Source organism: Schistocerca serialis, chromosome 2 (genome assembly GCF_023864345.2).
Source record: "Schistocerca serialis cubense isolate TAMUIC-IGC-003099 chromosome 2, iqSchSeri2.2, whole genome shotgun sequence".
In the NCBI taxonomy this organism is placed as follows: domain Eukaryota; kingdom Metazoa; phylum Arthropoda; class Insecta; order Orthoptera; family Acrididae; genus Schistocerca; species Schistocerca serialis.
Window position 1 is genome coordinate 569,761,500 of NC_064639.1, and position 15,373 is coordinate 569,776,872.

General features: G+C 39.8%; 1 protein-coding gene across 1 annotated transcript in view; it reads left to right on the forward strand.

The window, feature by feature from the left end:
* LOC126457571 (N-sulphoglucosamine sulphohydrolase) overlaps positions 1-15,373 on the forward strand; it is a 132,854-nt gene that overhangs the window by 46,520 nt on the left and 70,961 nt on the right. The window contains exon 5 of the mRNA XM_050093994.1: positions 8,532-8,770. Coding sequence (XP_049949951.1) covers positions 8,532-8,770 — 239 coding nt within the window. The remainder of the gene's footprint in view (positions 1-8,531; positions 8,771-15,373) is intronic.

Here is a 15,373-nt window from a genome sequence, read left to right on the forward strand (position 1 = left end):
TGTCTCAAAAGTAAGTCAAAGAAGTTCCTTGTGCTCTTCCAGAGACACTGAAAAACTAAAACATCATCCAAGTATGAGAAACAGAATGAAAATTTGAGAAAAATTTTATCTATGAAGCATTGCCACTTTTGGGCTGAATTTTTTTTTCGTCAGAAGACTGGAACCAGGGTTCATAGAGTCTGAATGGTGCTATTATAGCAGTTTTGGATATGTCATCAATAGCCACAGGAATGTGCAGGTGTGCATTTTACAGTCTAGCATACTGAACAGAGAAGTAAGTTACTGCTCAAGCGTGATTTAGAGTCATGGGTATTTGGTATGAGGTAACAATCAGGTACCATGTGGACATTCAGGGCTTGGTAATCACAAAAGTCTATATGCTTTTTCTTTCTTAGGAACTAAATGTACATGTGAAGCCCATGGACTGTCTAACGGCTCGACTATGCATGCCTGCAACAACTCACTGAAAACAACTTTAGCTACTCATAATCTGGCTGGAGCCAGCCTGCATGCTTTATGGTAGACTAGTGCTCCCAGCATGGTGTTAATTTTATGCACTGTCTTATGAGTGACACCTCTCTCTTCATATGTTGCACATCTCATGTGGGAAACACAGGGAACACATGTAGTGGATGCATGCACACTGTAGAACAGTTTAACTTAATGACTTGTATTTTTGATGAGGTGTGAGATGCAGTATGCACTGACTGTCCATGTGTGCAGTTCATTGACATAAAGGTTGGTGCTGTCTCTTTTGCACTAAAAATTTGCAGATGGCAATGTTGTGTCATAGATAAGCTTGCATAACATCTAGTTCCCTCCATAATGAAAATGCCTGGGCTTTTAATTCAAAATGCTTGTTGTGTAGCCTGCATGACTCCTTTTTTCTTCTTTGTAACTCCTCTTTGTCACTTGTAGTTCAGACTCTAGATCCCGACAGTCATTAAGCAGTTATGTGTGGATAACATACGTAGTGTTTGAAGGGGATTGTACTGAAATAGTCTCCTCAAAAGTTGCATCTGAATGTGTTGGCAGACTACCAGTGGTACTTGGCACAGAATCTCCTCTGCTAGTTCACCTGGGGATCTCTAGTATTAGGTCAGGGGAGAGGTGAAATCAGTGGTGAAAATCTGCATCCATTTACATGTACATCTACATGACCACTCTGAAATTCACATTTAAGTACCAGGAACCTCTTTCACACAATATCTCTGCCGTTCCACTCTTGAAAAATGCATGGAAGAAAGAAACACTTAAAACTTCCCCTGTGAGCTGTGATTTGTCTTATTTCATTATGATGATCCTTTCTCCATATGTCTGTGTGCATCAACAAAATATTTTCACTTTTGGAGGAGAAAGCTGGAGATTGAAATTTTGTGAAAATATCTTGGAACATTGTAAAAGCCTTTCTTTTAATGATTTCCATCTGAGATTATGTATCATATCCATGGTAGTATGAAAAGAGCTGCCCTTCTTTGAACTTTTTTGATGTCCACCTTCAATTCTGTCTTTTAAGGATCCCAAACCACACAGCAGTACTCTAGCAGGTGACAGACAAGCTTAGAGTAGGCAGTCTATTTAGTGGATTTGTTGCATCTTTAAATGTTCTGCCAATGAAAATGCCATCTTTCACTTGCCTTCCTCACAACATTATCTGTTGTCTATATTGCCTGTATCTGCAACAACTTGAGACACTGTGACCACAAGCAGCCATGTAAATTTCTTGTACAAACTGTGGTCTACAGTGCACATGACAGTTCCAGAGATGCTGATACAAGTGTCATTTGCAGCATGCAGTTGGATGACAGGCATTGTATGTTCCATTTGTAGCGGTTTTAAGGGAATGGTGATCATTTCAGATTCTGTCTCTATAAGGAAGTATTGATTTGTTGTCTAGCACACACAGCCTGCCACTATAATTTGTAGATGGGGGAAAACTAGTTTTGCCCATTTTCTTGAGCTGTAAGAGATTTTGTTGTGTGCTGTGTTCTGATGCACCTGTTGTGGACTGTGTTTTGCATTTGTGTGGCTGTATGGTGTGGTGCAGTTGCATGTGCAGTCACCGAAATGTGAGGGAAACCAACACAGCCACAGCCATGGCAACATGCAACTGTGAGGATTGTTATTGTTAGTCAAGCAGGTAGCAGTTGTGGCCAGCTGAAGATAACCACTCCTGGGATGATCACTCATGATGTCACTTGCATGAGTGTATGTAATAGCTTGGGTCTCAACATCTGCTCATGCCTGCAACCAGTGTGCCATACCAGGAATCTACGGGCAGTGTTCATTGTTTAATGTGTTATCCAAATTGTCATTGCTGTGGGATTGTGAAAGTCTGTCAACCAGAAATATTTTGTTTTTACTCATAATTGTATTTGTGTGGAATCATTGCCAGCTACATCTGAGGTGGTAATTTAATAAACCAGAGCATCCACAGCACGCTATCTGGAATGAGTAGGGTTGATCAATTCATGGAGATTTCTCCACAGCTATGAAGGTGTCCTGCTGCCCATCTTTCCTCATAAATTACTTATTGTAGCTGTTACTCTGGTGTTTTGGTGGAGCAGTGTTGCCTTCGCAGTGTCGTGTTTGTCTTTGGCTGGGGGTACTTGGATGATGTCAGTAATTATGTGGACAGAATCCTCCATGTTGCTTAGTAGGGCTATGAACTTGTAGGTATTGCCGACAATTCCAAAACTCTATAGTATGAATTTGATGATCATGAACCATGTGGGTGGGTGTTCCGATTGAAAGGTCAGTAGTTTAGGTTGAGAACCTGGTTGTATATATTCTCAACTGAAGTTCTGTTGACGATGTAGTGGAATGCTCAGTTCATGGTTATTGATGGACAGGACCCTATGGACCGTGCCCAGTGTGGGCAGAAAACAGAGTGTCTTCTTACATGGTCCAGCCACATAGGTCCCACATTGGATTATAAACAGATTAATTTGGATTGTTCCCGATATAGATGTGTTGTCTTGGAGACATGCATTTGTTGCATGAATACTGTCTTGTTGATGTGAGGCAAGGTTTGACTCATGACTTAGAAAGTCAAAATGTGTTACACATTGTTCAAGAAAATGTTCACTATTGTTGCTGTTGATGGTAAGGTATGGTAGAATGGCACTTTTGTGTTTCACAAAAATCATAGACTGATCAGGATGAAAGATATTATGCAAGTCAGTTTTTAAAGTCTTGATACTGTCAAAATTGTTCAAAAAGATAACAACCGTTAAATGGATCCATTCTCGCACCTAACATTGTAAAACAAAGTATACTTGTTATGTCACAGTAGATGCTGTTGTTCATTGCAGGATCACCATAGTAGAAATTGTGGTGTGGGTGGCTTGCAGAATGAAGCTGAAAGCCAGTGAGTGAAGTTAACAATTCTATTACTAATGAGGAAATGTGCAGAAAGATCATGTGCACATAAAACAATTGTTCATAGTGAACTGAGGTTGGCTAGACTGCCAAAGATATTCATCCCTGTGGGAAGGCTAAACTCATATCACTGCCAGAGAGTTTTATTTATGAAATATTTTGTGTTGTCAGTGATGAAATCCTCACAATGATGAAGTCCCATTAGACATGTAAATATAATGAAAATTGTAAGTGGCAAAAGAGAGTATTTTCAGTTTTAGCTTAATGTTAACATTAGCAGGAAAATATTATTGGCCAACATAATTACTTACTGAGTAAAAACATTATTCAAACAGAAATTTTTTAAATCCTGCTTTAAATTCATTTTTGTCTTACACCTTTTTGACGTAGACTGGCAGTATGTTGTAAAATTTAACACCAGTATTGCTCACATGCCTTTGCGTATTAGTTCTTCTTGTGCACTGTGTAAGGAGTGCTGTGCTATTTCAGGTACTGTAACTACGAACACTGGTATAAAACACTTTATTACAACTTGAATATGTGTGCACTAGACAATATTCACAACGTACTCCAAGTATCAAAGACAATCCCATGTTGGGAGCTCAACCAGTGACCAAAGATTCTTATTATCTCACTACCAATGATGAGGTCCCCACAGAGATGTGTAATTTAGAGGAAGATGTTGTTCATTAAGCTTCCTTTGTTCCAAATCCTGGTATTTGCCTTACTTCTGAGAGGAAAACCTACTGGTCGAAAAAACCTCAGCTGGGATCAGTTGCCTGTTGTTTGTTTTGCACATCTTCATATTATCTCAGTGGTTTTGATGATGTTACATTGTGATCTTGGATTTTTGTTAATGTAGAAAATTTCCATCTAATTCTGTCAATGTATAAAATATTGTATATTTCTAGAGGAGTTCATTTAAGTAATTTTTCACAATGAGTTGTTCTTTCTGTATCAGGCTGCACATCATCTCAAATCCTTGTAGGTGTTCTTGGTCTGTTGACAGTTTCATTGATTTCTTCATTTTTCAGAGGATTCTGTTGGAGTGAATTTGATACTGCTTCGAGATTAATATAGGGAGGATGTGCATATTTGAATTTCAGAAAATTGTGCTGCAAGAGTGATTTTGTAAGTCTATTTTTATGTAGTCTGTTGAGCTCAAATCTGGTGATTTGTTCTTTTATTCTGTCTAGCATGTTCTTGGTTTTAAGTGTTTCATGAAGGGAGTTAGTCATAAAATCATAGTGTAGATCTCCAGCTATTCAAAGCATCCTACAGTCAGCAATACATTTTCTTTTATTTGGTTAGAATACATGTTCCTTGTTTGAGGTCTATATTCAAGAATGGGTCAGGCAAATATTTTGTATGTAAGATGGGCCACAGGTTGCTCCACTCCACATGTTTGGTATTTCTTGACACATACTAAATTAAGTCAGCTTTCAGTTTGTTTAATCTTTTCAGTCATGTTTTTTCTATCAGTTTAAGAGTTCATCTAGATAGATTCCAAGATATTTGACATTTGGTTGTGGAGTAATTTCTTGTCCCAAAAGTCAAATGTTGAGCTTGTGGGGCTCGTGTTGCTGGTGATTAGTAAGATTACTATGTCTGAATAGGATAAGCTGACTTTGGTTGAATTAGGTCAGAATTTCCATTTACTTAGCTAGGTTTCAAGTTTGTTGTTATAGCTGTTAGCTTGTTCATTGATTCCATTGTAAGTGGGTGCAGGACACCAACGAGTGGTGTCATCGATGTACAGAGCTATGTTTTCATTCCACCACTTGGGTCTTGGTATGTCAGCTGTATATATCGTATATAACAATGGGGAGATAACAGCACCCTGAGGGACTCTTGCTTTGGATGTGAAGTAAGATGATTTTTGATCCCCAACTCATACTTGTATTTTTCTATTTCTTCTGGGATTAGCTATTAATTTACTCTTTCAGGCGAGAAGTTACATTTTAGCATTTTGTGAAGAAATCCTGCATGCCACACATTATCAAAGATGTGTTCTATGTTTGTAAGAGAGCAGCAGTCATATTTGTTAAGTTGCTGGCTTCTGCTACTTTGCTAGTTAGTTTTAATAAAGGGCCAGCCGTATTGTGACTGTTGCTGAAACCAACTTGTTCAATGGGGCAATGCTGTTGTCTTCTGCAAACTGTTGTAGTCTGTTGTTAATTATTACTTCAAAAGTTTTGCCAATTATTGGAAGTAATGTGATGGATCTGTATGAGTTAGAAGTTTTCCAGGTTTTGGAATCATTCTAATATGTGCATGTTTCCATTGGGATGGTACTCTCTGGAGTGTGTATATCATTTAAATAGAGAAGAAATAATACGAGACCTAAAATACTACCTTGAGCTACTCCTATTTCCACTGTTTTGCATTTGATGCCAAATGCACTGTGTCTGTGTAAACAACAGTTCAGCTGAAATTGCTTTTAATTGTCAGCAGCTGAAAATATTAATTAGGAAATATATTTAGAAGTGAGTGTAAGATCTCAAGATCCTTAAAGATGCTTCTGCAATACAAGTGGTTATCTAGTTTGTACAATGTATGCACTGCTTGTTTCTGCTGAATAAACACTCTAGTTTCTTTAGGTGTGCTGCCCAAAATATAGTTCTGTAAGACAACAAGGAGTGAAAATATGCAAAATAAACCAACACTCTTACCTTGAAATCAACACAGTGAGAGAGGCTTTTGAGGGCATAACATGCTGAACTGAACTTTTTCATTGCTTTAGCTGTGTGGTGACTCCATCTTAATTTGTTATCCTGCTGAACTCAAGGAATTTTATGTAGCATGTTTCATTTAGTATACTTCTGCTGCTAGTAGATTTATTTTGCTTGTTTGAAATCACATAATGTGGGTCTGTTTGGGATTAAGACTTTAACTGTTACCTGTGAACCACTTGTAGACCTATAGAACTGTCTTCTAAGTTGTTTGATAAGGTTGAGTTTGGCTTCTGTATTACACTTGTGTCATCAGCAAACATTACAATTTTTGAGCTGCCATTTAAAGTAATTGGAAGATAATTTACACGGCTTAAGAACAAAAGTGGGCCCAGTACCAGTCCTTGTGGGATCCCACATGGTATGTTCTATTACAAAGCTTGTTTCATGCCTGAGACACACTCTATTAGTGAGTCTGTCTGCTTTCATTGCTGCCATAATACTCTACTTTTCCATGCAGAACTTTGTGATCCATGCCATAAAAAAGGCTTTGGCAAAGTCACAGTAGACATCAGTAGGCAATATTTATTTATTTTTTTATTTTTATTTTTTTGCTGTGCTAGCATTTCATTTGTAAAGTTTTGTATTGCTTTCTCTGTGGAGAGTTCTGTATGGAAGCCAAACTGGGGGGCAGTTAACAAGTTCTGCTTGTTAAATGTGTCAATGCTTTATCATAGAACAGTTTCTGGAAAACTTTCAAAAAAAGTGGAAGAAGTGCTGTAGGTCTGCTTATCTCCAGTTTTGTAAATGGGTGTTACTGCAACATATTTAACTGTGTCAGGAAATATGTCCTGAGTCATTAACTGATAGCTTTAAGTTGATGGAAGATTTCAATGTTCTACTAGATACACTATCATAGCAATAAAATTAGTACTTTTGGTGACCTGATAATTCTGTAATCTTGTTAGGGGTCATATTTTTGAAATTAATATCTGTTGGTGGTGCATGCAGCATCCACACAAGCAAGTGTACTGAATTTATATCTGGTTGCTTATTAGTCAGGGCAATGTTTGCTGCCACTGTGAAGAAGTCATTGATATTGGTGGGCAACAATTTGAAAGATGCACAATTGCTGGCAGAACTATTTTCTGGGAACTCAATTTCATTTGGTTCACTATGTTTGTTTGTTTGATTTTTGATAGTGTTTCAAATAGTTTTTGCCTTAATCTTTGCTTTTTTTAATTAATGCTAAGTATCCTCTACCATGCATTTCCCAGAGGTCTGGAGACTATGTATCTAGATGTAGATATCCATATGTGCCCCTAATTATCCAAACACTCCCATGAAGCAGATACAAAGAAAAACTCCTCCCTCCCCCCTACCCCCTTTTCCCATATTGCCAAATGTCATCCTGAACTGGATCAACTTAAGCAACTTTAGCACATCCTGCAACTACCTTCCATCATTTCCAAAAACCTTTCCACCACTCCCAAAGATGTATTCCACCATTGACCCATCCTACAAAATACTGTTGCTGTTTGGATCATATTTCTGTGGAAGACCCAGGTGTTAGATCTGTCCCACGCACTCACCCAGTCATCTAGCACATCTTGTTCCAGCATCTACACAGGTGTACCCTACCCAATTGGAGAGTCATCTGATAGACCAACTCTACTGGTACTTATGCACATCATTTTATGTGGGTGTGACCATAAACCAAATGTCCACCAAAATGAATGGTCACAGTCAAATTGTGGCCATGAGTAACATGGCTCTGAGCATACTTGCTCAACTCCAGTGTCTGCATCACAACCTTTGCTATCTGGATCCCCCCACCCCCTGCCATCCCCAGATAACTTCTCTGTATCACATATAGGGTAATATATCATTTGGTCTTTCAGTTCTCCTGCCTTCAATATGTGCAAGCTCCTATCTTAAATCCACCTCCACACCTGGCTCATGCCTGCTACTTCTTTATTCTACAGTCACAGTGTAATTTCTCTCTTCCTATGTCGTAACTCCCTACCTCCCCCTCCCCTTCCCTCCCTCCACCCTGTCCACCACTTTGTTATAGTCATGTGGAAACTTTCCATGCCTATGCCAATAATAGGTTCACTGGTGGCACATTTCTGTCCCATTTCCTTGCTGCCCCTCCCTCCCAGCCTCTCCTCTGTGTACCTCATCCTTTCCTTCCCCCTGTTTCTTGCTCTTTTGCAGCACTAGCACAGTTTAGGTGTCCAGGACATTGTAGTTTTGTGTGTGCGTGTGTGCACACTTGTGCTTGTTTGTTAGTTCTAAAGGAATACAGTGTCTGAAAGCTCAGCAGTGATTTCCTTGTTTTTGCACCTGTTGCCATCTCAACAATTCATCTATACAGTGAATGGTTAACTGTACACCTTTCATTGTTTGGTTTCCATGCAGAACTTTTTGTTAATAATTTTAATACCACATTAAAATTTGTCAAATTTTTCCTTGCAGGCCATTCTTTTTGTATGTGGCTTTCCATGATCCTCATCGTTGTGGTCATAGTACACCACAATATGGCGCATTTTGTGAAAAGTTTGGAAATTCTGAACCTGGCATGGGTACAATTCCTGACTGGTCACCAATATATTATCAACCAGATCAAGTTACAGTTCCATATTTTGTACAGGATTCTATTGCTGCTCGTGAGGATATTGCAGCCCAGTACACAACTATTTCTCGCCTAGACCAAGGTACAGCTTTGTTACAGTTACAGTACTTTCTAATTAAGATAAGAATCATTTATTGTTGCAGAAACCAGAACAGCCATTGCATCACTTTGTATAACATTTGTTATTTCTTCTTCTCCTCTCTCTATCTGTAGTATGAAATATCAGAGTAGAAATAGTCAGAGTAAACAGAATTAAATTAAATTCCGCTCACAGATTAGGCCTTGGACCTGTTCCAACTGACTGACTGCAGCCTATAGGGCAATATGAGGAGCAATCTATGATCATGGGACACATGATCAGCATGTCAGCAAACCTTCCAGATGTTATTGCCAGTAGATGAATCCTGATGATGCTGGTGCTGCTTCTTTATTGAAGCAGCTCTTCATCTGACCTCACAAGGGCTGAGTGGCCCTTTTATGAGACCTGACTACTTCAGGGAAAATTTGAGGAAGTACTGGGAATTGAAACTAGGTCCTTTTGCTTCAAAGGCGGCAACACTAACAATTAAATTAAGACCTTCAAATTATCATGACATGGCTGTATGATACACCATTTCAACCTGTATGATCAGATCAACACTATGGTTTGAGTACTTTATTGAGCTGTGAGTGCAGAACGTCATGTCATAACTTTAAGGAACAATGCAGTTCCTTACTAATTGGGATACACTCAAAATGCTAGCAAATATACGTAAGTCATATTTTACTTATTTAGAAGCATATTTGTTATGAACATGTATATCAAGTGTAACATGTCATCAGAAATTGAAGCACAGGTAAAGAAATCTCTAACAGTGAACTAAAGGAGGATTGCAGAAAAGCTTATAAAAACAATTATGTCTCTAATAAGTGCATCGAGATACAGAGCTATGTTAAAATATGTGTGGCAAAGACATGCTTACTAAGTTGATATTCCTCTTGCATTATTTGATAATTTGAACACTGTGGGTTTTGATGTGCACAAACACTGAAAATGGTGTAGCATATGTACATGTTGCTCTTGTCAAATGTGCCATTCTTCTGTGTTTTAATCATAATGAATGAAAGAAGAAAGTATGGCAATCTTCTATTTTGGAAAATATGATTCTGTATGTAATGCATGTATTAACATATTTTTTTTTTTTTCAAGCATATCTTTAGCTGAAACTTCCTGGCAGTTCAAAACTGTATGTCAGATTGGGACTCAAACCCATGACCTTTGCTTTTCATGAGAAAGGGATCTACCAAGTACACTTCCCAAGGAAGACTCATAACCCATTCTCATAGCTTTACTTCCACTAGTACCTCATCTCCTAGTTTTAAACTTGAAAGAAGTTCATCAGCATAACTTTCAGGACTAGCTGTCCTGGAAGTTTCACTCCATGTAGTCTCAAATCAGTGTACACTATGCTTCAGAGTGAAAATACGTTCTGGGAATGCTCCTCCATGCTGTGGCTAAGGCATGTCTCCACTGTTCCTTTCTTCCACGGGTGCTAGTACTACAATTTATGCTGAAGGACTTCTGTGAAACATGGAAGGCAGGAGATGGGGTATTGGCAGAAGTAAAGCTGTGAGCATGGATTGTGAGTCATGCTTGGGCAGCTCAGTTGGTAGAGCACTTTCCCATGATAAGCAAAGATCCAGGATTTGAGTCCTGGTCTGATGCACAGTTTTAATCTGCCAGGAAGTTTCATATCAGCGCACATTCCTCTGCAGTGTGAAAATTCATTCTGGAAATCTTTAGTTTTAGCCACATAATACCTCATTTATATCTATTATGAATCTGCTGGTCATAATTGTCTGTTACAGTGAACTGTTCCTCAGCATGGTTTTTTATTCTTTAGACATCAAACATTAATTATACCCATTTTCAGATAAACAACCTTCAAGTGTGGTAGAAAAGCTATATCTTCAAAATTAAAAACTATTGTTATTCAGTTTTTGGCTCCTCATGCTTAGGTACTTTCCTTGTTAGAAGTGTCTTGCATTGTGTTATTTTGAAGACACATGAGCTAGCTTGTTTTGCATATTCTCATTTCCTGCTGTCTTAAGGAATTATCTTCTGTGCAATGCAGAATACGAAAAATAAATAAGAAAATTGTATAAAGTAGGCAGCCACACATCTTTCACAGGCTGGTTTAAGAAGCCCAGGATTCTTTCAGTCACTCCTCAGTACATTTCTCCATATTGGTATTAGTTGCCATCAATGTTTGATAAAGTTATTCAAAATGCTGTATATGTAAGAGTAATTGATCATTTTAGCTCACATAATTTTCTGTCAAACATACAAATTGATTTTAGAACAACTGAAAATGCTATGTTTGATTTTGTTGATCACAAAATACTAGTACAGAAGTTCGACCTTTATTGAATAATGTGAGTAGGACATAACAGGTTTGTCTCATACTTTATGAACAAGCAGTAAAAGACCATTTTCAACAGCAATGAGAATGGCTATGACATAGAGTGTGATGAGGGGGGGGGGGGGGGGATGGTTAAGTGTAGGTGCCTCAGGAGTCAAATAGCACAGTTCAAGATATAAGTTCATGGCTTGTAGAAAATAAACTGATGTTAAATCACACTAAGACACAGTTTTTATATTTTTTTAACACATAATTCAACTAAAACTGAAATGCTGATTATGAAGGATGGGTACGTAAGCTGTCATGAAATCTTGTTCAAAAATTGAATGCTGCTATATTTACCATTAGAACAGCATCTGCAATAAGTGACAGTCCAACACAAAAATTAGTTTACTTCACTTATTTTCATTTGCATATGACATATGGCATTATATTCTGGGGTAACTTTTTTGGTTCTGAACTGTGTACACTGTAAGATTGTGAACCTCTTCTTGATGCCTGTTCAGGAGTCTGGACATGGTGATATTGGTCTCAAAATACATATTGTCTTTAATGTCATTTGATATTAACAAATTAGCAGCTTTTGCTCAGTTAATACTAGGTATAAATCCAATTTGCATTTGGGTTGTTCCTTTTGACCCACATGCAGCAAGGCAACCAGTATTCTGTGGTGTCCATTTTCAGTAAGCTGCCTAAAGAATTACAAAAATTTTGACAGTAATCAATGCACTTTCAAGTCTAAACTAAAGAATTTCCTCATGGCTCATACTCCTATCCTGTTTATGAGGTCCTGGAATATGTTTGCACATGATTCATGTAGAAAATCGAGGATGAAATATAACAATATTATGAAAAGTATAGTTGCTACTCACCATATATTGGAGATGCTGAGTTGCAGATAGACGCAACAAAAAGATTGTTGGCAAGTGAGCTTTTGGCCAACAAAACCTTTGTCAAAAACAGGCAACATAGACACACACACACACACACACACACACACACACACACACACACACACACACACACACACACACACACACACATATAACTTGCACACAAATGACCATAATCTCTCTCCACCCTGTTTTCTTTCTACTCCCACCTTGGAGTACCACTGTCCACCACCTCTACAACAAATTCCAAACCTTCAACCTCCCCCATGTGCCCTCATAGCTGACAAACCCTGTCTCGCAGATCTGCTACATTTATTACACCCTCCAAAACTCCAACCACCATACTGAATCCAGAACCTAAATAGACCCAAAACACAGTAATGAACCTTTCTTCCAGAAGCCTTAGCCCCACAGAAATATCAGTCCTTTCCAAAGGCCTCACTTTTTGTCCCATTCCCAAATTCAATTATGCAGGACTTGTTAAAGATATCTCCTTCTCCTGGTCCCTAAGGTGGAAACACTTTTTCACCACAAGCGCTACCAGTCAGGCTCAAACAAAGACAAATGTTGAACCCTGCCTGACTTAGTTCACTCCTTCCAACAGTGATTCAACCCCTGCCCGCTGCCCCCAAATCACCCCTTGTTAACTTTCCAGAATTTCTTAGCCTCAAACCTTACCTCACCATTATTCCACAAATCCCTCAACATGCAGACTAACCTTACATCTGCAGAAAGAACTGCAGTCCACCATGTAAAAACTGATCCAGACTGTATAATCGCTCCTGTGGACAAAAGCTCCACCACAGTTGTTTTGAACCACAAACATTAGCTGCCAGAAGGACTCCGCCAGCTGTCAGATACATCCACCTACACACCTCACCCCAATGACCCCATTCCAGAAATCCAGCAGGATCTCCAATCACTCAAATCCTTAAGCCCATCCCAGAACCTCTCCCAGAATCTATTTCTCTGTTCACCCCTATCACTCCTCACACTCCTACCTTTTACATGCTTCCTAGAGTCCAGAAAACCAACCATTCAGGACTCCCCATTGTGGCTAGTTACTATGCCCCCACTGAGAGAATCTCTGCTCTTGTAGACCAACACCTTCAACCTATTACCCAGAACCTAACCTCCTATATAAAAGATACCAACCATTTCCTGCACCGATTCTCCACAGTTCCTGTCCCTTTACCACACTGTGCCCTCCTCATCACTATTGATGCCACCTCCCTTTAAACTAACATTGTAATACCCTTGCCCTTACCACAGCTGAACACTACCTTTCCCAATAACTGATGGATTCTAATCCAAAAACCTCCTTCCTAGTCAACATGACCAACTATATCCGCATCCACAATTACTTCTCCTTCAAAAGTATTACCTACAAATAAATCAAGGGTACAGTGATGGGTACCCACATGGCACTATCCTATTCCAACCTATTCATGGGCCATCTAGAGGAATCCTTCCTAAACACCCAGAATCCTAATCCCCTCACCTGGTTCATTCACTGATGACATCTTTGCGATCTGGATCAAGGATGAGGATACATTATCCCCATTCCTCCAGAACCTCAACAGCTTCTTCCCCAATTGCTTCACCTGGTCCTATTGGACCCAAAAAGCCACCTTCCTAGATGCTGACCCCAATCTAAAAGCTGGCTTCATCGATACCTACTAACCATCAGCAATACCTCCACTTCGGCAGCTGCCACCTGTTCCATACCAAGAAGTCCCTTCCTTACAGCCTAGCCACCTGTGATTGTTGCATGTGCAGTGATGAGCGGTCCCTCTTTAAGTATACTGAGGGTCTCACTGAAGCCGTCATAGACCATAATTATCCTCCCAACCTTGTACAAAAACAAATCTCCCGTGCCTTATCTTTCCAGTCTCCCACCACCTCCCAAAGTATCACTGTCTGGCCACAGAGGAGCATTCCCCTTGCAACTCAGTACCATCCATGACTGGAGCATCTGAATTACTCGTACATTCTCCGCCAGGGTTTTGACTACCTCTCGTCATGCCCTGAAATGAGAAATGTCCTGCCCACTTCCTTCTCATCCCTCCCACAGTGTTATTCTGCCATTCACCGAACCATCACAATATACTTGTCCATTCCTACGCAACCCCTGCTTCCAACCCTCTACCTCATGACTCATGCCCCTGTAACAAACCTAGATGCAAGACCTGTCCCATACATCCTCCTACCACCACCTACTCCAGTCCGGCAACAAACATCACCTATTCCATTAAAGGCAGGGCTACCTGTGAACCCAGTCATGTGATCCACAAGCTAAGCTGCAACCACTGTGCTGCATCTTATGTGGGCATGACAACCAACAAGCTGTCTGTCAACTTGAAGGCCACTGACAAACTGTGGCCAAGAAACAAGTCGACCACACTGTTGCAGAGCATCCTCTCTGCCCAACATGACATTCTTCATTTCAGTGTCTGCTTCACACCTTGTGCCATATGGATCCTTCCCACCAAAACCAGCTTTACTGTATTGTGCAGATGGGAACTTTCCCTGCAATATATCCTACATTCTCATAACCCTCCTGGCCTCAACCTTTGTTAGTCATTGTCCTCATCCATTCAGCCCCTTTCCTGTTCCCATTCCAGAATACACAGCCCTCATTCCACCATCGCACCAACTCTTATTACTTGTCTCCTTTTCCGCTAACTCCCCCTCACCCCTGCCCTCTGTCTAACCTCCCGACTGCACACAGCTGCCCTACCATCTCTTCACCTTGTCCCTGTGTGCTCCCCAACAGCATTTCACTGTCCCCCACCCCTACTATACATCTCTCCCCCTCCCTACCCCAGCCTCCTCCTTACCCCCACCCAGTTGCCACTCCCATCATGCACTGGTGCTGCTGCTCACAATGTGGCTTCAGTTGCCAGATACTGTAGTCATGTCAAGTAGAATTTGTTTGTGTGTGTGTGTGTGTTTTTGATGAAGGTCTTGCTGGCCAAAACTTATTTGTGACAGTCTTTTTGTTGTGCCTATCTGTGACTCAGCATCTCCACTATATGGTGAGTGGCAAGTTTCCTTCCATAATATTGTTACATTCCATCATGGCTTTTCCATTGTTTGATTTCTGTTCAAGCTATAAATAGCCTTTTGATCCCTGTGTTTTATCCCTACTACTACCAGAATTTCAAAGAAAGTATTCCAGTCAACATTGTCAAAAGTTTTCTTTAATCTACAAATGATGTAATGCAGGTTTGCCTTTCCTTAACCTATCTTGGAAAAGAAGTCAGAAGTCATAGGGTCAGTATTGCCTCTTATGTTCTGACATATCTGTGGACTCCAGACTGATCTTCCCTGAGGTAAGGAACTAGCAGTTTTTCCAGTCTTCTGTAAAGAATTCATGAAAGTATTTTG